Here is a 24,303-nt window from a genome sequence, read left to right as displayed (position 1 = left end):
GGACGAAATTCTACGTGCTCACGGACCGGGCTTTACTTATTATTTTTTTTCGTTTTGGCTGAATCTGTAAGTCCTCCACAAAGAAATATAAAAGCGTGTGATAATATGACATGGCTTAATCAGTTGAGGTGTCTCTAGCACACAGGCACGTGACTGCAGCGACTTGTTTGTTATATTTTTCCCAATTGATTTGATATTTAATTGACTGGCTGTTCTCTCTGACCTTTCCAATACTACGAAGTTGTTTGTCAATTATCATATTAATTCGTCTTGTTTCTTTCGCAGATACCGATGGAGCGAGAGGACGATACGCGTCCGTTCTGAACCAACGTGTGTTTAAGTGATAATTTAGTGCCAAGTGATAAAAAAATCCGTTCCAAAGTGCTCAAAGTTCCTCGCAATGGCTCATACGTCCGTTCAGTGAATTGGTAGTGTTTTAGTTATGGTGTTTAGCGCCATCTATTGGCAAGTGGCGGGAATGCGTTGGTGATGGAAGCAGGTTTCATACCGGCCGGCGCAGGCGGTGCCGCCGGGAGCGCCGCGCCGCCTGCCGTGGTGGCGCCACCGGCGAATGTGATTCGCGCACCGGGCTTGAAGAGAGGGAAGTTGGAAGAGGCGATTTCTGATCGGGTGAGTTTTTTTTACCAATAATCCCATAAACCCCTCGTGCCTAAATGTGCTTGTGGTACGAGGGTTCACCACAATAGTCCAGCGGTTGGGTTCGAACCAGTGTTCCTCGGATCTCGAGTTGGCCAGTCGGAAACCGACTTGGGCTATTGTCGCTAACAATCCAATAGTCTTAAGTATCTATATATATAAAAGAAAGTCGTGTTAGTTACTACACTTATAACTCAAGAACGGCTGAACCGATTTAGCTGAAAATTGTCAGGGAGGTAGTTTAGAGCCAGGAGAAGGACATAGGATACTTTTTATCCCGTTCGAAATTAAAAAAAAAAGTTTGCTTATTTATTGCCATTAAGGCGGAACAAAGTTCGCCGGGTCAGCTAGTCCAATATAAAGAAAACACAGCGATGTTAAATGTGGCGCGCAAACTGTCAGTTTGAGCCATCTGTCTTCAATCTTCATAAGCCGCCATAAGTGTGTGACATAATGACGTTGATAATGTTGATATTCGCGACGTGATGGTCATCATAACATACCCTCGTTTCGCGACGTCACACTTATCGATAATGCCCTCCAAAAAGGTTGCCCCATAAGGGCTACCTTTTCTTTTTTTATTATTTTCTATTGACGTTCATAAGCCACTTGTGGTCTAAACTGAATATTTTTTTTTGATTTTGATTTTTGATTTTATAAAACTCGATTTTACCTCATTACTCCCTAATTCGAGATGCTATTGCCCCAGTAACCAGCATCGACCCCAGTTTAGAGTAGACCGACCAAAATAAGCGACCTTGTATTGTAAATAAACTGAACTTCCAGTTTCCGACTTGCCTTATTTGTGTGGCTTTTCATATTTTAATGACCTGTTTATAATGACAGTATTTAAGGGGAAAAGTCAAGAGAAATCTTTGGTACCATCCATACTGTTTTTATTATTACAAGCTTTATATTGACTTCACTTGTTAGTATGTGTAGGACAAATCTTGCAACTGAATTTAAGACCAGTTCTCCTCAACCGATTGAGCTGAAATTTGGTATACTTATGTAAGTACGATGACAATGCAATATTATGGTACCATTCAGCTGGTCTGATGATGGAGTCGGGAGGTGGCCATAGGAACTTCTAAACAAAACGGCGGATACTTTATTTTTTATTTTATTTATTTATTTAATAGGACAACCAACAAGACATACACTGGAAGACAATCAATATTTACAACGTATTTAACTTAATCTAAGTGCTGCCTTAATTATAGGTTGCCACGGCATGCAAAAGTGGACTTATACATAAACAGTGTCTACACTTAAAGAAAAGAGTTTCTTCAGCGAGTATTATTTAGCTGGAATAACATTTCGCCAGCGACTCGATGCGAAGCTGTTTAGGATTTTGCGCTTAAATGAAGATAGCTTGTCCCGAAAGATATCTAGATCAAGATCGAGGTTCCTTGATATACTGTTAAACTGTCTTTGGAGTCTGTTCATGGTGGCGTAGTGACCTAAATTGCTTTTGCAGCCTTTAATATAAAACGGAACATACCTAGCGCGACGTGCCAATTTAAAGGGAACATTGAGATTTATTAATTCTAACAAAAATGGGCAGTCCGCAATACTATTAATGATTTTATAAAGGAATACCAGGTCAAGCAAAAGCCTGCGGTCCTTTAGACTATCTAGTTTAAAGTGGGCTAGTCTCTCCTCATATGAAGGAAGCTGTTTCACTTTATGTGTTTGGAACGAGAGGTGCCACAGGAATATCGATCGATCGATGAGTATTATATCATACATATAATACTCATCGAGTTTGGGTTCGTTGGATTTGTCTTTTCGAGCACTTTAGTGTTAGATAATGTCCAGGGTCCTGAGATTAAGATATAACTAAAAGTGTAAAATAAAATTATAATAAAAATAAACTTTTTTAAAAACAAGCTTTTATTCTGAATCTCGAAAGCTTGTAGCGCAAACAGAGAAAAAGAGGAATAAATTCCATGCGCGATACAAACTTTCGAAATTCAGAATAAAAGCTTGTTTTTAAAAAAGTTTATTTTTATTATAATTTTTTGAGGTCGCGTTTCTTGCGCTGCTTCTTCTCAGCACTGGCCCGTTTATTGTCCCGTAGCAGTGGTAGGGTTAGTAATAGGACGTGTAAAAGCACTTTTTAAAAATCTATTTGCAGAAAAGAAATCACTTTCCGTTGTAGGTTGTACTTGTACACCATTTTTGGTTCAGATAAGTATTTGTATAAGTTCTTTACTAATGTACTTATGCTACTAACGTTTATCAATCATCACCTATAAGTTATAACTACTAAATATAATTGTAATTTGTGAACTATTTAGTAAAGATCATAGAAATTGATTAATGTGCTGCAAAATTTTTTAACAGACCTTCTCTAGCTCTACCTTGACACATTTTTTTTAATACCCGTAAAACGATGATCGGTTTTAAAGCTAAAAGATGAAACTGAAAAGGCATCTAAAGGGCCCTCCCTCTGACGGGTAAGTGGCGCCCTCAACGATCCTCTTCCAAACGGGTCAGGGGATATGGAATTAAAATGTTCATCTCACATTTCTTTATAGATCGGTTTTTTGAAGTTCTCTGTAGGATCAATAGATAAACAATGACTAAATAAATATGTTGACTTGCTAAAAGCATTATTTAAACTGCTAGGAAGATCCGCAGCGATCCTCTTTCAAACGGGTCAGGGGATATGGAATTAAAATGTTCATCCCATGTTTTTTGTAGATCGATATAGGTTCTTTGTCGGAGCAATTGCGACTGATAAAGACTGGCTAAATATTTTGCTATGCGCATTATTGAAAGTTAGGAAGATCCAAAGCTGCGGACAAAAGTTAATATGCAACCTTTTCCAAGTTATCTATCGTACTGTGCTTACCATGAGTTTACGTTAGGTATGCTCGCTAGCGAGTACGTCAAAAAATTCTATGGAGGTTTTAGTTCTAGAAGGTAACTAGGATACCTAACGTAAACTCATAGTAAAGCACACAGGTCATTTAGTCTCCACTGCAGGAGTACGACCCTCTAATTTACCAGAGGCAAATGGAGGATTTGTCCTACACTCCCCACGCTGGCCAGACGGGTTGGTTGGGAAGGCCTGATATCTGTTCGTCCCTTAGTCGCCTCTTACGACATCCACGGAAAGATTGGGGTCCTATTCCAATTGCAATAGGTGTGGTTTTTCGTCAAATGTAGCATCACCATGATGTACTGTCACTAACGTCAAGTTTTCCACGTAAACACCCACAGTTCGCACCGAACGGTATTTATTTCCCAGAAACTCGGCGCACGCGCACGCAACGGTGTCGCAGAATGAGTGAATGCGAAAACGACTTTAATACCAATTAGTATGGTTTAAAATGCATTAACGAAATGCTGGGCAGAGTATACTAACAAGGTCGTTTTAAACTTTGAACTCTTATAATTAAGAACCCGTTCAATAGAAAAAAATAACGAAATATCATTTTTAAAACAAGCTTTTATACGCTTATCATCAGATACTATTCCCACCTCTCGTTCCCACCGCTGCAACTCCTGTGTAGCCAGGATCTACTGCTTGATCGTCATTAACCCAACCAGTGAAGGTCAAGTTTGTCCCGGGGGAAAGTTAAACCGTCATTGGACGCGCAACGAAATTAATCAGAAGAACATAGGAGGAGTTCGAAGTTAAAGTTCGAAGGAGGGGCCACCAGTGCAAAGCGGTGCGATAGACAGGGACAGGTGAAACTGAATAAAAGTTTCTAAAAATTTCAACGTACAGTCAGCGTCAAATAGTTCATGACACCCAAAGTAGCCAAAAACTTTGCAACACGTCCTTATTACATTTAGAATAAGGTTGTGCTGTCAACTTTTTGGCCACTCTGGGTGTTCAGAGCTATTTGACGCTGACTGTACCTAAACTAGCGTGTTTAGTTCTCCGTAAAACAGTCATAATGTTATCATAGACATCTCTTATCTGGCAGATAACCCACTAACTAACAATGGCTCATTTATTCGCAGAGGAGTTATCATTGAAGCGCATGTAAACACAAAATTGCTTGTATTCTGTATGTTGTCTTGTAATGGTAGTTGAGAGAAATGTCTAAGGAGTTTAGATAATTTTAGTACGTAAAGGTCTACCTAACCCGTCTGGCCAGCGTGGGGAATGTAGACCAAAATCTCCATTCATCATCATCATATCAGCCACAGGACGTCCACTGCTGAACATAAGCATCCCCCAATGATTCCCATACTGACAGGTTGGCCTGCATCCAGCGCCTTCCTGCTACCTTTATGAGGTCTTCGATCCACCTTGTAGGTCGATGTTCTATGCTGCGTTTTCCTGAATGTGGCCCTCACTACAGAACCTTGCTGCACCTACTGCACCTACTGCCCTATATGGCTATATGCCTTGCCAATCCTCCATTTGCCTCTGGTAAATTAGATAAGGATGCTCTTGGAGTGGAGATTAAATCGCCTGATAACCATTATGGTCACATTTATATGGACGATGGCATAACCGGGACAAACTTGACCTTCACTGGCTGGGTTTTTATTGGCGGTCAAGCTGTAGATCCTGGCTACTGGAGGTGGGAATATAATCGCATCTTATTTATTTCTAATAGGTGCTACTTTGCAACGAATAAGTGTACTGTAGCTTAATGTAGTAAAGCTATAATTATTATTATACCTATTAATTCTCCAGTAACAAAGTATCTTTTTGTTTAACTCACGAAACTAAAGATGACCACTGGTCATACATTTTTTTATGCCACTTTTTGCCTCGTACAAAAAGCCAATTCGTCTACTTTAACCGTGCAAAAAACTACTAATGACGTAATAAGTATATTTCACTACGAAACGATTCTATGTATCAATTGTTTCGCTCGTAGAGTCAGCGTCGAATATTCGTAACACCCGAAGTAACCAAAAAGGTCGCAACACGTCTTTGTTACGATTGGAATAGGGTTGTGTTGTCAACTTTTTGGCCACTTTCATCATCATTATCATCTCAGCCATAGGACGTCCACTGCTGAACATAGGCCTCCCCAATGCTTTCCATGTTGCCCGGTTGATAGGGGCCTCCACTCGAGAACCTTTCTGCCCCATCGACAACTTTTTGGCCACTTTGGGTGTCACGAACTATTTGAAGCTGACTGTACACTTACAGTCTTTAGTTTACGTCTATTAATGATTGTAAAACTGGTTGTATATTTATAAAAAGACGGGTTTTTAGTCAATGAAAAACAAAAACTATTCTATGTAGGTACTGGTGGCTAGTAAATATAAACTTTAGAGGCGACTAAAACCCAAAGGTTTTTGCTACTACAGTGTAGATTTTACACTAATATTATAAAGAGGAAATATTTCATTGTGTCTTTGTATTGAATAGGCTCCGAAACTGGACCAATTTGAAAATATCTTTCACTATTAGAATCCTACATCACCCCTGATGAATATGTATAGACTAAAGTAGATAAGACAACCTTTTACTGGCGGTACGAAGTTCACCGGGTCAGCTAGATTACTAATCTATTCTAACTGCATGCCGAATGCCGATTCGATATTCGAGGAATTCGAGTCCGATTCCCGACGGCCGCTTACACGCTTTGGAAATTGTGGTAAACCCAATCGTCCTAACTAAATGCTAGTGCATATAATCTCTACCCTTAAGATAATTTGGAGATGTTAACAGGAATATTATATTTTTTTTTTTATTCTTTGCCTGGCCCATTCCCCTTTTTTTTGGGGTCGGCCCTTCGCGTCATGCGTAGTATTTTTTTTATAAATTACAAAAAAATACTGCCTTGTTGCGTTCTTTCTAAATCGGTCATGGTCATGGTCACCAACAAAATTATTCTAAAATCTATTTATTTAAAATTAGTCTGCAAACAAAACTACTGCGTCAAAATTACCATCATAAACATGGTTATTTTCATAGTATTCATCAAAAACTTTTCAGCTGTTAAAATATCAAGATTTGTAACGCTTCATTGGTTTTTCTTAACAAACTGGGGTATCAATGGCGGCATATCCACTTACCATTGTTGAATGGACACCAAAAAATCTTTTGAATCCCACACACACCATACAACTTCGCGTATAAGGCAAGGACGTTCATAAGGTCATACAGGACATTTGAGATCCAAAACAAAGTCACGGTATGACGTTTATTGAATACTAGCTTTCCGTCCGCGGCTTCGCCCGCGTGGATTTTTGTCTGTCACAGAAAAACTTTATCGCGCGCGTCCCTGTTTCAAAAACCGGGATAAAAACTATCCTATGTTCTTTCCCGGGACTCAAACTATCTCTATGCCAAATTTTATCAAAATCGGTTGCGAGGTTTAAGCGGGAAAGCGTAACAGACAGACAGACAGAGTTACTTTCGCATTTATAATATTAGTTGGGATTATTTTTACCCTGTTACAACATCACTTAAACCATTCATTTTCGGAAAAGTCTCAGAAAAATTGAAAGGTCACTGACTAACTCACTCATCACGAAATCTCAGAAACTACAAGTGCTAGGAGTCTCAAATTTTGCAAGGGGGTTCCTTTTAGAACGTAGGTGCTCAGTTGCTCACTAAGACGGGATTTTGCACAATTCAACCTCTTATGGGGGTATAACGGGAAAGTCAACAAATACATCCGAATGTATTTTGTTTTATATTATTAACTCACAGTCTGCCACTACTTTCGGACAATAATTTGGGCCAGTGCTGAGAAGGAACAGCAACAAACTCAAGTCACTCATCACTTAACTCTTATTGGTTTCCCCGCGTTAAATTCCAAAAGATCTCCCTTTACACACGAGACCAGACATCCGCGAATTAACGAATACATCACCTTCTAACTCCCACTCGTCCCACTACCAAGTACATCAGTCACTATTCCACCGCGACGCGAGGCGGTCGCCCGACGCGACCGAACGAACAAAATTTCTCTCGCCCGAGAGTAGTTAAATGGTTAAATCGAAATCTGTGCCTGTGCTGTTTAAAAAGTGTATGTGTCAATGCGGTACCACCCCAAACTCGATCGGAACTCGAAGTTGTAATCTCGTGACGGGAAATGCATGTTTTGCAGCCTCCATTGGAAAGTGCATTGCAGTGTCACACGATATGCGTTCGAGTTGGAAAATTGATGATGCCGAATCAGCTAATTCGGTTTGTTTGGTACATTTCACATATTTATGTAATTAATACGCGAGTTTTATTGATAACAGGGTCATGAATGTGTTGATAGCACGTACGGTTGAAGGGTATTTGCTCTGTCATTTAGTAACCCAGCTGATTTTACTTCTAATTCTTATGAGGAATCGGCCGATACCAAATCGGTGTAATGTGCGCACTTTCATACTGAAACAGCCCGATCAAATAATAATAGTGACTTGAGTTTCTTGCGCTGCTTCTTCTCAGCACGGGCCCATTTATTGTCCCGAAGCAGTGGTAGGGTTAATACTACTACGTGTAAAAGTGTTTTTTTAAAGCCTATTTGCAAAAATTAAATAAGTTTTATGAATTTAACCATTAAATACTGCATAGAATAACTAGTTTCATTAAGTATAACTTGTGAAAAACATACTTAAATATAGGTTTAAACTGTTTGCAACGTTCTCATACTCATGAGAATAATAATAGATAAGACGAGTTTAATTGCTTAAACTAGTTCATATCACATTTGCGTTCATACGCTTTTATCTTAATTCAAACAACTGAAAACACAGCTGCTCTGTGACTTGAGTTAGGGTTGCCAGGTGTCCGGCTTTAACCGGACATTAGCTTTTTACGGATGTGTGCGGCCAAATATTCTGTCGTCCGGCCTGTCTGACTTTTGTTAGGCTTTTTATGTGGCTGCAGGGTCTTATTTGCTAACTTTTGAATAACGCACGCAGTAGACACTGGCTAACATAAATATTACCTAATGTAGGATTACCCATAAGGAAATTCAGCAAGTTTTTAGGGCATGACGCACCAAAACAACAAGAATTTGCTAGCACATGAAAAATATTTTTCGGGACCATGAATGTCCGGCCAAATTACGCGCCAAGTCCGGCTTTTGTGTTTTTGGACCTGGCAACCCTAGACTTAGAGAAAACAACGCGATTGAAATTCCTAATTTATTTCTCGTTAAGCGTCAGTGCATAAGAAGAATTTCCGTTCTAACCAGGTATTCGAGCAAAATAAGATTAGCTCATAATATGTATATTAAGTATACAGGGTGACATTTAATTGGTCAGACAATTATTCTCATAAAGACAAATTATGCCACGTACATGAGAACACAGTAAAAAACAAAGATGTAATCGTTGTCGTTCATAAAAGAAATTACAAATAAAAATAATTAAATAATATACTCATAGATCTAGATTTAGAAGCGACTAGCATAGAAACCTAACTTAAAATCGTTGGCATCCTTTTAAAATAAGACTCTACTCATGATACATAGATGTATCACGTTCGTGTGCGTCCACGCGCACTGTGAGACCTCATAGTAACATATGTGAATACTGGCGTTAGTTTAAAAGGATGCCAACGATTTCAAAGTCACCCTGTATTACACCCAACTATATTGAGTTCATGGTTGTGTGACCAAATTTTTCGCATCTGTAGGCAGCAGTTTGGGCTGTTGAAGGTCGCGTTGAATAATTGCTACGTAATATTAAAGGCGTTTGATAGAACCAGTTTTGAGTAATCGATATTTTTGCCAAACGAAAGGTATGTGGGTCAAACTGAATGGTTTTTATGGGTTCTAACCAAATTGGCGTGGAATTAACGATAATGTCTTCATTTTGTTGAAGGAAACTGGTAATTTTATACACAGCTGATAGATAGCGAAAACTTTTATGGTAGACTACTAAACTAAATATGTAGTTAACTTCGAACTCCTCTGTTGTTGCTCTTCGATGTTCTTCTCGATAATTTTGTTGCGGGTCCAATGACAGTTTTACTTTCCCCCGGGACTTTATCCTTCATTGGTTGAATTTTTATTGGCGGTCAAGCCGTAGATCCTGGCTACACAGGAGTTGCAGCGGTAGGAATTTAAGGCAATACCACTTGATACCAAACTAGCATTTCCACAACATTAGGAACATTGGATTAGCAATCCAAATGCGCATTCCTCGCCATTCTATGTTCAACGAGACACAAAATGAATTATGCACAGCAAATCGGGTGCTACTCGGAATCTTGTCTGCCCTAATTTGTATGCTAAGCGTTACATAGGGCCTGGCGCACATGCGTGTGGCTTGAATTATTTTGATTCATGTGAGATTGATCGTGAGGCACATATCTGTCCAAATTCAAATATAAATACTGTATTGTAAACCCTTTAAAAAGATTCTGACAAAGGTGACAGACATAATGGTATAGAGATGCCAACTAATGCGCTGAGTTCGAAACTCAGTGCCGCATTAGAAATTCACACACACAAAGAAATCAAAATATGTATGTGATGATTATCCACTGCGGTATCAGTACTCAACGTTCGAATAATCTTTAGTACTACGCAAGCAATATGTCTTTAGTGCAATGTGTTCCGTTTTTGGGCATATTGCTGCGACACCGTCCCCGCCCCCTTGTCACATCTCCCTTTAGTTTCTGTGATCTGTGGTTTAAATACAAATAAATACATTAGAATCCGGGTCTCTTCAAGGCGAGAGTGAATAGGCACTTACAGGGACAGGACAGATTATGTTATGTATCATCCTAGACTGCATGTCACTTAACACCAGGTGCGATTGCGGTCAAATACCTGCTTTGTCTTGCATAAAAAAACACTTATCTTTTTCCTACTTCCGATATCCTAAATACCTATTGACGAAGTATTGCTTCAATGTGTCCACAGCCTATAAAAGCCCTTGCAGGAAGCTACCTAGGACGTGTTTAAGGTGCGACAGTACATCTAGGTAATCACTGTATCTTATGCAATTGCTGTAAGTACTATTTTCCATTGAACTTGTGAGTCATGTGATAATAACTGTACTTAAGCACATCATGTAACAGGTTGACCTTGGGGCAGCTCTTATTGCCATCGAAATAAGGTCTACTTTGGAATTACGTTATACTTGATGCAGTCTGTGTACTAAGGATACGGAACTTGTCAATATAAATGGTCTGTACTCTGTTCCTTTTACGGTAAAGAATATTGATGATGCTATTTATCTTTTAATTAGTGATACGGGACTATTCCCACCTCTCGTTTCCACCGCTGCAACTCCTGTGTAGCCAGGATTTACAGCTTGGCCGCCAATAACCCAACTAGTGAAGGCTAAGTTTGTCCCGGGGGAAAGTTAAACTGTCATTGGACCCGCAACGATATTTTTTTCATGCATAACAAGGCAGGTATTTGACCACAATCGCACCTGTACACAGAAAAAGCAATAAATAAATTCTATTCTATTCTATTCTATTCCTGGTGTTAAGTGGGATGCAGTCTAGGATGGTACATATCTGCCCTGTAAGTGCCTATTCACTCTCGCCTTGAAAAGCCCGGATTATAGTCTTCGGGAAAGACAGCAGCAGGCAACGAATTCTAGTCCCTAGCAATTCAGTATTTAGAAGAACATTGAAGTTCGAAGTTAAGGTTCGATTTCCTTCCAGTGCAAAGCGGATGACAGACAAAATAAATGTTTACTAAGAAAATAGTTAATTAACATTTCTCTTAATTGAATCGTAGAAATCATTGAAATAATCGAATAGAAAAACCAATTATGCAGTCAATAACAGTGTCTTTTATTATTCGCGTGGTGGAAAATCGAAATAAACATATTTTAAATTGCGTTTATCACGAAATATTGTAGTGTGATTGGAAAACTAAAGATTTTTTTCTTATTCTGCGAAGAGAATAGGTTTAATTGAAAATCTTAGGCTGAATTGCACCACCTAACTTTGACCGTAACTATTACGTTAACCGGTGTTTTTTATATGGAGTTTGACAGATTTTTGACGTTTGTCAAAGTTAAAGTAAGATGGTGCAATGGTGGGAATATAGTTTCCACCATATTAGATTATTATAAAGAATCTGTCAAAAAAAATCTGAAAAAAGTCAACCCAAAAAAAAGATAAAATTTAAAGCCTATACTACTACTACTAGGTCATAAAATTTTAAAGTATCACAAAATTAACTCTATCTCCTAAACTAAGCAAAATCGTATAACACACATGGGGGTGATTTAGATACACCTTGATGTAAGGAATCTAAATTTTTCTCACTGTTTTGGCCACCCTGTATTTTGAACTTTGTTCCCTGTCCAAAAATAATGAAAATTTGGATTTTCATGTCCGTTACAGGCTTCAATTGTGGTTTTTCAAGTTCAACAGTGTTTCTTGTTACTTTTATTATGTGGTGTGCATAAAATGTGCGTGTGTGAGTTTGTAAGAAAATCCTCTCCCATAAAACAAATGACTTCACTTCACTTGAAAGTTAATTATAACAGATTATAAACGGCTGTAAACGAAAGTGATACAACACAGCATGGCGTCATTGCTATGTACAGTCAGCTTCAGTTCAGTTCAGTTCGCAACACGTCTTTGTTACAATTGGAATAAGGTTGTGTTGTCAACTTTTTGGCCACTTTGGGTGTCACGGACTATTTGACGCTGACTGAACGTACAGCATGTAAAATAATATAACTAAAGTGCATCCTACGATCTCCTGTATTATTACATCCTGGACATGCTGTCTCATACAAATGACAGTTAATTTTGTGTGGCAATTTAAAGCGTTAGGTACCTACGGTTGTCCCGAGAACTAATCTTGACGTACATTGTATGGATTATGCGACTTAGGAAATCACTAATTTTAGTTCCATTGACAATCGTATCTGTTTACAGTATGGCCTACAGCGCTAAAATGGCGAAACTCAAATAGGCATATAAATATTACTAGCTTTCCGCCCGTGGCTTCGCCCGCGTGGAATTTTGTCTGTCACAGAAAAACTTTATCGCGTGGGTCCCTGTTTCAAAAACCGGGATAAAAACTATCCTATGTCCTTTTCCGGGACTCAAACTATCTCTATGCCAAATTTCATCAAAATCGGTTCAGTGGTTTAGGCGTGAAATCAAGACAGACAGACAGAGTTACTTTCGCATTTATAATATTAGTAATAGATAGAAATATAGATGACAGCAGCCAGTCCAGTATTAATACAGGTCAGTGATGCGATGTTACCACTGAAATGTGCTTTCGAGTGTACATTGCGATAAGTGAATCAACTGTAGGGAACTGGATATTTGTTGGGATGACTCTGCCAGTTGTGGTTCAGTTTTGTTTGCACGCTACATGAGTAACTTGTGTCTGTTAATTGAAATGTAAGAATACTGAAAATGTTAGATATATTTCACGTCATATCCCATAAAGGGTCACTTTTTGACTGTCTTATAAAGACCCTGGAGACAATATTTACATACTTACAAGTTTGTACGGAACCCTCAGTGCGCAAATACGACTTGCACTTGACTGGCTGTTCTGTTACATGAACTTGGTTATTATTTGGTATTTGGTATCAAAGATATTACAATACAGATCAACATAAAGAGCAAAAAAAAGAATTATTTGTACCAAATTGGTCTCTGCTCAGTATTACAAGAATCATCTCGTACATGGCAATAATTAATGTCTTGTAACCCTTACAGTAATTATTAAACAAAAGCCATGATACTGCGTCTCCATAACACGTTCTATGCAATTACTTATAGCTCGACCTTCGAACATACGACATAACAATAAACTCCGTACTTAAACACAGTAAGGACACTGATGTCATTCGTCTAAAGATATTACTGTGCGTTATGACAGAGTAAATACAAATGAGTAGGTCATCGTCATAGAAACGCACCGAGCGCGGTTTGTATGTGAGCGCGCCAATACGTATGCGGCGCGCACGCACACACTAACAAAATTTAGCGTGGATTAGCGGGGTGTTGCGCCGAATTCTGTCAGTGTGTGCGTACACGCCGCATACGTATTGGCGCGCTCGGTGCGTTTCTATGAAGATGACCTACTCATTTGTATTTACTCTGGTTATGACGACGCCTTCTACAGTCAGTGTCAAATAGTTAGGAATATCGATAACTCTTTTATAAGATTTTAAACTTTCGCGTTCCATTTCAACTAAAATAGAAAGACACGGGACGACGCTGTGAGCCGCCAGTCTGCTTGTGACCACGGCTGCGAAACGAAACGTCAAGCCGCGAGTACATAATGTAACTCATTCATAAATGTCGCGTTAAGACCCGTGTCTTTGTATTTTTTTAACTCTTTTATAATGCGAACAGCTGGAATTCTTTGCCTGCTGCTTCTTCTTCTTTTCGTGTCGACAACAAACCTACACAGTGTCAGGCCAAAACTCCGCCACAAGAGTGGCGTTGTCAGCAGCACTCATCAAATCCTGCTGCCGTCTTTCCCGAAACCGAACACCATAATCCGGGACTTTTCAAGGCGAAAGTGAATAAGCACCATCCTAAACAGCATCTCACTAAACATCAGGTGCGAATCGCACCGTGCGATTGCGATCAAATATCTGCCTTGTCCTGCATAAAATAAATTCGGGACACCCAAAGTGGCCAAAAAGTTGTCAACACAATCGTGACGTGATGCGAACTTTTTGGCTACTTCGGGTGTCACGAAATATTTGACGCTGACTGTACAGATGGTACATCAATCTAAACTTTGAACCTTTGTGTGGTGGAAATAAGTGCGGTTTTTCAACTAAATGTATTTGAAATATCGAGACGGATTAGTGAGGTGTGGAGTGGAGTGCATAGTGTGTTCCGAAGTAGGTTATATGCAGGTCATCGAATTCCACGTGCTTGTGTCATGTTTTATTGTTTAAGGTCATAAAATCAAAGTAAAACAGTAAATATTTTGGTATTACAAGCAGTAAACATTCCTCCGTCGCTTCTGTGATCTAATTGCTAGACCACTTCACTCAGACCTAGAGGTCCCGGGTTGATTTTCCCTCTCAGTGGACAAAATTTTCTGCTCGATTTGGTTGGTGGTAAAGGCCGGAATAGAATTTTGTCCAATGACCCCAAGCTACCCATCCTTATCGCTCGCGCGTAATTATATTGCTGTCGCGACCGTGCGACGGGCGCCCGCAGTGAGTGTGCGAGCGCGACAGCAACAAATTACGCGCGAGCGATAAGGATGGGTAGCTTGGGGTCATTGGACAAAATTCTACGTGCTTGCAGACCAGACTATAGAGCTTGCATTAAGTCTGCCTGGCTAACAAGTTTGACGCCATAACAACAATGTGTGTTTCGGCATTTGGAGGTAAAATAGCCAGTTCCTCTGCGTTTGAGAATACGGGGTGAAGCTCGCTTCCACCTTGCCTGATCATCACTTTCCAGCAAGTGAGATGCAGGCCAAGAGCTTCCTCGTTGTGGATAAAATTTGTATTTCTTTAAAAACCATTGCCAAATGTTTAATGACAAGTGTTATCATCGTGGAATCTCAATGTGTTAATAATACTGTTACACATTCGGCGCAGTGGCCACGGTCGGCTGGCGATGGAGACCGCTTATGTAACATGGAGATTTGATAGCCATCGCATGCAGTCGCTATTCGCTAATAATGCTAATGGAGGGTTTGGTGACCCCTTATTCATTTAAAGTGCAATGACTAGTTTTTAGTTTTACTATTGACTACTTTGTCACTTTGTGTATAATATCTGGGGGCACGGCAGTGCCCCCACCAAGTCGAGCAAAAAAGCGGCACGGCCGTACCATCCTTTTCTCGAAGCAATTCAGGCCATTTTCGACTGCCTGTAACTTCGTTGTGGATAAAACTAGAAGGCTGAATTTTCATTAGCTATGCAGGCATTGTAAAGACACAGTATATTTAAAATTTCATTCAATTTGAACCAGCAGTTTAAGAATTATAACGGGTCAAAGTTACTTAATTTTGTCACTCACTGACTGACTGACTCACCGATCATCAAAATTCTAAGGCACTTCTAGCAGACCTAGAAGCTTCAAATTTGGAATATAAGTAGTATTTGGTGTATGAATCAAGGAAAAACTAAAATATTTGGGGGCACGGTAGTGCAACCGCCAAGTCGAGTAAAATTTTTCAATTTCGGTCCAGTTTTCTAGATACATAACTGCTGTCTACAAAATACAAAAAGAAATGAGATCCCATCAAAAACAATACTTGTCAAAAAAACCAAGTCTCGCAACTCAGTTGTTCTACGGTAAAAAGTTGTGAGATCCATGTAATACCAAGTCCAGGCCAGGAAAAGGAACTAACAATTCGGATCAAAGCATTGATTTAGATTTTAGACTTATCACATGCTTGAATCGAGTTTTAAAAGTTTAAGTTTTCGGACCTTAAAGACGATTAAGTTCAAAATAAAGGGTTACTGCTTGAGTGTTTCCATCTTTGATTAAGTTTGTATTTCCCAATCATCAGCATCATTTCAGCCACAGGACGTCCACTGCTAAACATAAGCCTCATCTAATGATTTCCACATCGCCCGGTTGGTAGCGGCATGCATTCAGCGCCTTACTGCTACCTTCATGAGATCGTCGGTCCACTTTGTGGGTGGACGTCAGACGCTGTGTTTTCCTCTCCATAACCTTGCTGCTCTATCGGCCATATTTTCCAATACAAGCCTCAAATCTTGGCTACAAACGAGTGCTAATTACAACGTAATCGTGTATCATTAATATCAACATTGAGCATTCGTGGGCTGTTATTCGTTTTCCTGCTTGGTCATATGTACACTTATATGGAAGGCACTATACATACAGTTATGTCAGTTGTTTTGACGTCGGATTCCTTACCTGATTTGTGGTGTTTACTTCACTTTTTGTCATTTTTTCCTTTGTTTACGTTAAATTATTTCTCAAGTGTAAGTAATGGAAATTGAAATATTATAGTGTAGAAAGCCTTAATGTCATGGTCCAGTGGATAGAGAGTTACTTTCGACCTAAGAAGTTCTGGGTTGTATTACCAGATGGGACAACAAATAGTGCAAAATCACAGTAGTAATTCTTGTGCTTTATTTTCGTGGGGATATCAATAAATTGTTGTTTCACAGTAGAATGAACAGAATTTCATTAATCTAGGAGAGAAAGAGGTTTATAGGAGTTTCATTGGACATAGTAACATTCTCTATAAATTTCGATTCGGTAATGCCACATAGCGAAACTCCAGAACTGATCGACTGGTCATCATCAGTTTCACTGCAGATTTGCCCACCCAATTTGTACTTTAGCTTTTTGTAGCTATATTGTTTACCTTGGCTTTTAAGTTAGTAATATAAAAGTATTGTAAACAAAACTCTATACAAAGTTTTACAAGTTGTGTAAAAGCTGTGAATGTGAACGGCATAGTAAAATTTTACGATCGGTTTACGTCACAATTGTTGTAAAGATTCGTTTCGCATACAATACCCATAAAATATTATTTATTAGTTGAGCCCGATACTTTGTCGATGAAGAATAATTACTGCAAGTATTAAACACCAACTTTTATCAAAGTTTCTTACGGTAATGTTTACGTACTCAATAATTTATTGCATCCATAATGTTACAAAAGGTGGTGATATTACGTACTAAAATTATCAAGTGGACGAATAAAAAACATATTTTTATCTCTGAAAAATATTCTCCATACAAACTGATACCTATCCCCATTTCACTGGTTTGGTCCAAGGTTTTTCCATAACCAATGGCACATATTGGCGTATTGATTTCAAGATTTGGTGGCATAAGACGATCCTAAAGTAAATATGTTGGGCATAGCTACATAGTGAACCCAGAAGACTATTTTATTGGGTCAAACATTTGGTAAATATTACATTAGGCATGCTGCATGTTTACGCTTTAGACCAGTTTGTACGTACGACGAAATTTATGCAAATCAGCGTGATGGTGCAACCAGCAAACGAATTCTGAAGTGTCTAACCGGTCTCTGAATGACTCAAGGTTAATGGTAGATAAATATGGATAAGTGTCAAAGTAAACGCTTATCTAATGAGTAATTTATTTATACCTACTTCAGTCCTAATTACGTTTAATATCGTCATCAGGTCATTTAGTCTCCAATGCAGGAGCACGACCCTCCTTAATTTACAAGAAGCAAATGGAAGATTTGGTCTACACTTCCCACGCTGGCCAGACGGGTTGGGGAGGCCTGTTGTTCGCATATTTGTGTCATAGTTGCCTCTTACGACATCCACGGGAAGAGTGGAAGCCTGATTTTCTCATATTTGTCCCTTAGTCGCCTCTTGCGATATCCATGGGAAGTGGAGCGGCTCTGTTCTTTTCTGCCAGAACCACAAGGCACACATAAAACATTTTGTATGAATCTTTGTATGAAAATCTCAGGTTTATAATCTCGAGTACTCATCCGACATGTAACAGGATATCCATTGAGCAACAAGCTTTTAAAATCTTAATTGCAGGCTTGCTCAATACTGAATTGTGCTCGCGAAAAATTTCAAAACGATCCACCAAATACAATGCACCTTTGATCGTTAACTGTGTAATTTGCATCGATGATATAATACCTGCAGTTTCGTACGAATTTAGTGAAGGTAGGTAGATATCGGATTTAATTACAAGAATTGAGTCTTGGTATTACCATAATCCGTATTTTTCCGAATATTATACTTTTTATTTGACCACAATAAAATCGGATGTTAAGTCAGATGCAGTATTACTGTATTAGGGTGGTTAACTACCCAGAAGTGCCTTTCCTCTTGTTTTGAAAAGAGTTGGCGAAACTTCGATCTCACTTGTTTATTTATTAATAATTTTCTGATTAATTTAAGACTATTTATTCGTATCTTGCTTTCTTTATTTAGAATGATCACGCGTACATTTTTCAACCCATCAAAATCATCACCTAGATTAAAATACTGTTCTAAATTGAAATTGCAACCGAAGGAAGCTAGTGTCCACCAAAAATTCGATGCTCTATGCTCGCTTGACAATGACGAATCCTCTTCAAATTCAACGTAGGAAAAAATAAACACCTCCTGCTCGAGGAGTGAAGTCATATCCTCATTTGACGCTAATCTCACGAGTATATTGGACGACATTGACACCCACGTGTTCGTGAGCATATGCAGAATGATCTAGACCATAATACGGTTTTGGGGTTCCGTAAATGTATTGGGAAACCTTGGTATAGTTGTGGCGAAGATAAAATTTAAAATTATGAATGGTAGAGAAGTCACGTTCACAGAGGTGCTGTTTAAGTTTTCATACCGATCGATGTAACGTTGTTGGTGTTCAAATAAATAAATAAAATACTGAATCTTTTTGTGATTCGAATACGCAAACGATTCGAAGTCGAAAGTTTTTCGTGTGAGAAATACCGAATTCTAATCGAAATTCGAGTGCAGAACTCGAGTCCGTTACCGATTTTAGGAAAAAGGAAAACTCGAGTCAGACTCGCATAATAAAATCGAGTCAGTGGGAACAAAATAGATTCTTGCAAACTGCACTATTGAACTGTTAAGCCATGCACGAGATTACAAAAACTGATCTAAAAATATCGACAACAACAAAAAAACTTTGTACTCTCCGACCGTCAAGTAATATTCGCACCTCGCCAACTTTTTTAATGTATGTATATTCATACATATTCAAGGATACAAGGACATAAGCGATTGTCTCCGATGATAATTAGTTATTATGCATATACTTTTACTTTTATGGTGCTTGCCTAACCAAGATCTCGCGACCTCTGTATGAATTTCACTTTCTATTGCCGCCTGAGGGCAAACTTTTGAGGAGGTGTGAAACGCCTTGATAGATTTTGCGAGGTATCTTTAGATTCGTTAATCATCACGCAACTATTCCCACCTGTCGTTCCCACCGCTGCAACTCCTGTGTAGCCAGGATCTACAGCTTGACCGCCAATAAAGACCCAACCAGTGAAGGTGAAGTTAATCATCAGCATCATTTCAGCCACAGGATTGACACATTGCTGAACCCAATAAACAGGTTGGTAGTGGCATCCAGCGTCTTCTATTTTTTAACTCGAGACATCTTTTATTTCTTCTTGTGTCGTACGTATCGTATACTATTGTGGATTTGGGTGAATTTTTGGTTTCTATGCAGTCTCATGTTGTGAATGTATTCGAATTCAGTAGATTGAAGTCATTACTCCATGTCCTGCTGTTCTTTCAAAGATCCGATCTACACTGGCATGTCACCACCACTGTAATCGACCAATTAATTACCCTAATGTCATTAAATAACTTTTTCTCAGCAAAAACCAAACCTAACTGTGCAGAACGTACGTTCATTGCATGCTAATCATTCAAATAAATCATTACAGTTGCGTAGGACTTGTAGATAGATATTCTGAACCTTACTGCCTTGCTTTAAGGGTTTATGAAGTATAGTTACGAAACTATAGTTAGTTTTTGCTCATACCTTATGTAGATTGTCGTAATGTGTTATTAGAATGCATGCATATACACTGCCGCCTCTGTTAAGTCAATTATGTTTGTTATTAAATAATGAAGGGGTCTTCATAAGGTGGGTTTAATGCACTAATGTTCGTTTTAGTTTTTTAACCACCAGTAGCTAAAGGATTCGTTAACAGGCAAGTAAGATTAATTCGTAGTGCATTGAAGGTTCTGGAGGCCACATACTGGCAAGCGCAGTGTAGTACGTCCCTCAAGTTGGATAGACGACCTCATAAAGGTAGCAGGAACTGAACACTTATGTATCTCACAAGTCTCAATGTATGAGCCAAATTTGACACGTTTATGTGAAACTAGCTTTTGCCCGCGGCTTCACCCGCGTGAAATTTCGTTTGTGATCGTCATAAATTATAGCCTTTATGTTATTCTGGGTTATAAACAATAATACTGTAAAGTTTCATCAAAATCCGTTCAGTAGTTTTTGCGTGAAAGAGTAACAAACATCCAGACATCCACACAAACTTTCGCATTTATAATATTAGTAAGATAGTTTTTGAGTTATGAGGAGATCAAAAGTTGTTTCAAATGGTTCGTGTAATATTACACACGGTGCTGCTCGCAAGTTCTGTTACTTGAACTTGGCTTGACACGCTGCCGCGTGTCTAGATTAACGCTGTCCAACGTTTTTTCTTTAGAAACACAGCACTATTATTAAAATAACAAGCGATATTTCTTTTACTTTTTGTTCATTTGACATTGCTTTGACAGCTTAATTAGTCATTAGCTGTTTTGTATGGTAGCCGTTTTAATAAAAAATATTTAATAAGTTTATACCATACTAGTTTATACCAACTAGCTGGCCCGGCGAACTTCGTACCCTTCTGTCAAATAATGTGTGACATGAGGACATGCATGCACACTATTTGACAGATTACGGAAAATGGCGAATTAGATAACTACCTTTAACTTATTTAACATTACTTTATCGATGTTTTTATGTACGGATCTCTATCTTTTTACTCGCCTGCGCCGGGAGAGTTTATGTTTTTTGAAAATATTCTATCGCCTATTTCTTCAGCGATAATTTGAGATTCTAATGGTGAAAGAATTTTTCAAATCGGTCCAGTAGTTTCTGAGTCTATTCAATACAAACAAACAAATCATTCCTTTTTATAATATTACTTGAATGTTTATGCCATAAAAACGGAGTCCTTTTAGATCGCCACCAAAAAGGTCATGACAGTTATGGTCAGTTTCCCGCGCTTTGCCTGTCATGGCGTCGCTTCCGGTCGACGCCATCTAGCGGTCGCGCCTTAAAAAGATATATTTTTATGGCATTGTTGATAGGTCGCGATTTCCGTGGTCACTGGTTGATTAATAACTCTATTTATAGATCCTGTATGAGGTTGGTTTGTTTGCTTTTCACACATGCACATGATGTCGTGCCCTGCGTGCCCAAACAACTGCACGCAGGAAGATTTAATAAAGGCTACTGACAACGCCCACGCTACGTCTTCCGGAAGATGTAGCGTGGGCAGGCCTCCTACTAGGTGGACCGACGATCTGGTAAAGGTCGCGGGAAGAGCCTGTATGCGGGCAGCGCAGGACCGTGCATTGTGGAAAACCTTGGAGGAGGCCTTTGTCCAGCAGTGGACGTCAATTGGCTAAAACGAACGAACGAACGAACGAACTGACAACGCCACTCTTGTGGCGGAGTTTTGGGCTGACACTGTGTAGGTTTGTTGTCGTCACAAGAAGATGTAGCCACGATAGCCGAATGGTGAAGGAGTCGGACTGGCCGACTCGTGATCCGAGGAACGCGGGTTCGAACCCCGCTGACGGTCGACTATTGTGGTGAGCCCACTCGTAACACAAGTATTTAGCTGAGTACGAGGGGCTAACGGGACTATTAGTAATTTGTGCATATGTTACGGTCAAAGTGATAAATGTGAAAATTATGAATAATCACCGGTTATTATGAATAATTACCGCATGATTTGGTAAATGTGATTAATATGAGGTAATTTATGTGTGTATAAAACTAAATAGGCGGCTTAGGGGTGGCCCAAGGGCCACCCCCGCCGCACCTTAACCTTTATTTTTTACTTTAAATCAAAACATTATGTTATAAACATCATGGAAAAGTAATATTATGCAAGAAACATTCCAAACTCATTATGCCAAATTATATTAATATGTGATATCAAAACGTTCAAAAGTTTGGCTGTACACGAGCACGTACACAAGATGCTGTTCTTTTTTATGAAATTTGTTAGTATTAAGGTTAAATGATTAAATAATATTGATTATTTAATCATTTAACCTTAATACTAACAATAATAATGTGATAAATTAATCACATTTAACATTGGTTCAATGTGATTGCGACTGTCGGGAATTATTCATAATAACCGGTTATTATTAATAATTTTCAATTTATCACATTAACCGTAACAGACTACAATATGAATATGATAAACGATATTGATATTTAAAAAGTACCAACGAGTTTTCCTAAAGGAAGAGAGCGTTAAATCATTCGTTAAAGTCGAAAGCAAATTATGTGAGTAATTAGTTGGATACATAATATATTTAAAAAACCACTTCCGATATTATAAGTAAAGGAATGATTATTAAAGATGCAGTATAACATCAATTAGGTGGCTTTTTTGTTAAGAACAATTCTATTAATTAAGCTTAAATGGTTCTGTCGATACTTGGCAAACATTTCCCCTACAATATCTTAAATCACCTCTATTCCTATAGATATACGGTTGATAATACAAACCTCATAGACAATGCAGGGTACTTTCTCGCGGTTTTCTTGCACGGTGCGGTTTCCGCCATTATCTTAGATTGCCGGAAACGGCGACGTTTTCTTTGCGTTGATCTGAGGGCTTAGTGTGAGTTTTACATCAAACGTTGTCACTTGTGAGCGCGTAAAAAAATGACATTAAATGTATGACGGATTGTACAGCGCCCCTAGCGGAAACTTTCAAGAACTAAAATTCTCATATATTTTTTTAACGCGCTCACTCACTACACTAGTGAGGGCGTTTGATGCAAACTCACACTCAGCCCTAGGTCTGTGCTGTTCTGGATGACGGTTAGTGGGAATATGACGCGTTTTTGCTGTATAAAAGCATTGTGTCAGCATCGTAAGTAAATGTTTTTGAGTCTTTTAAAAAAATGTCTAGCTAGATTCACTCGTACCTTGATTGACTTACTTCGAGGCGTATAAAATACTAGCCCGCGTCTTCGTACGCGTGAAAATAGTTTGAATAATATTTCCCGTTTTTGCAACATTTATCTTTACTGCCCCGCCCCTATTGTCTGTAGGGTGATGTTGTATTGTATAAAGCCTTCCTCGATAAATGGGCTATCCAACACAAAAATATTTTTTCAAATCGGACGAGTAGTTCCTGAGATTTTCGCAAAAGTTCAAGCAAACAACACAGTCATGTATAGATTTCGATTTCGAACTCAAATAAACAAAAATAAAATACCTTTATTTTAAAGCCTTCGTATTGACTATCATTATCATCATTTTTATGTGACCTAACAATGAAAACACACCTCTTCTGTTATTGAGCGTTCAACCCATGTCACTTCAACGATCGCGAAGCTCAACTATTTCTGAAGTGACAACGCCTTGAAAGTTCAAACAACGAAAGCGAAAACGCTCATGTCGTCTAGATAAACAAACAGAGATATTACCTAAGCATTCAAACGTCCGTCGCTCACGGAGGGCCTCGGGCGACTGGTGAACTCGCAAATGCCATTTCGTGACCTCTCGTTGCCTAATACTCCAATTTTGATATCGGAAAGTGCTTGGCTATGCAGAATTGGATTTGTTTCTATTTGAAAGTATTTTGTTGTCAGCTCCAAAGAGGGATGGAAAGATGTGCTTTCACCATAAGCGTTATATAACTTTTTATGGGACAGGAGGCAAACGAGCAGACTTTGACGTCTATGGATTGCATCATGTGCATTCCCGATTGCGGCAGAAGGAGGGTTATGTTTTTTTGCACCCTTTTTTGTTGAGAATTTTTTATTAGCAGCAGTGCGTGTAGAGGTGGGCGCCGATATAAAATTGGCCGGCGGCGGCGCGCCGACTTTTTGACCTCGGCGGCGGCGGCGTCGGCGGCGTGACCTTGTTTGACCTTTTTTCATTAGGTTTTTTTTTTTAATTTGCATTTTTAGTATCTGTTGTCAAGACTAATCAGGTGATTTGCAGTTGCTTGGGGTTTGAGCCACTAGAGCAGTGGTTTACCTTAGTAAATTAGCTCTCTTGATCATAGA

At 38.9% G+C, this 24,303-nt stretch overlaps 1 protein-coding gene across 1 annotated transcript in view; it reads left to right on the top strand.

The window, feature by feature from the left end:
• The first annotated feature begins 289 nt into the window (after nucleotides 1-289).
• Wdr62 (WD repeat domain 62) overlaps nucleotides 290-24,303 on the top strand; it is a 110,661-nt gene continuing 86,647 nt past the window's right edge. Inside the window, exon 1 of the mRNA XM_028317538.1 lies at nucleotides 290-630. Coding sequence (XP_028173339.1) covers nucleotides 490-630 — 141 coding nt within the window. The 5' untranslated portion in view covers nucleotides 290-489. The remainder of the gene's footprint in view (nucleotides 631-24,303) is intronic.

This window comes from Ostrinia furnacalis, unplaced genomic scaffold (assembly GCF_004193835.3).
Source record: "Ostrinia furnacalis isolate ACB-3 unplaced genomic scaffold, ASM419383v2 OfSCF6292, whole genome shotgun sequence".
NCBI classification, from domain to species: Eukaryota; Metazoa; Arthropoda; class Insecta; order Lepidoptera; family Crambidae; genus Ostrinia; species Ostrinia furnacalis.
Note: the sequence above shows the minus strand (reverse complement) of the source record. Positions and strands in the feature narration are given on the sequence as shown.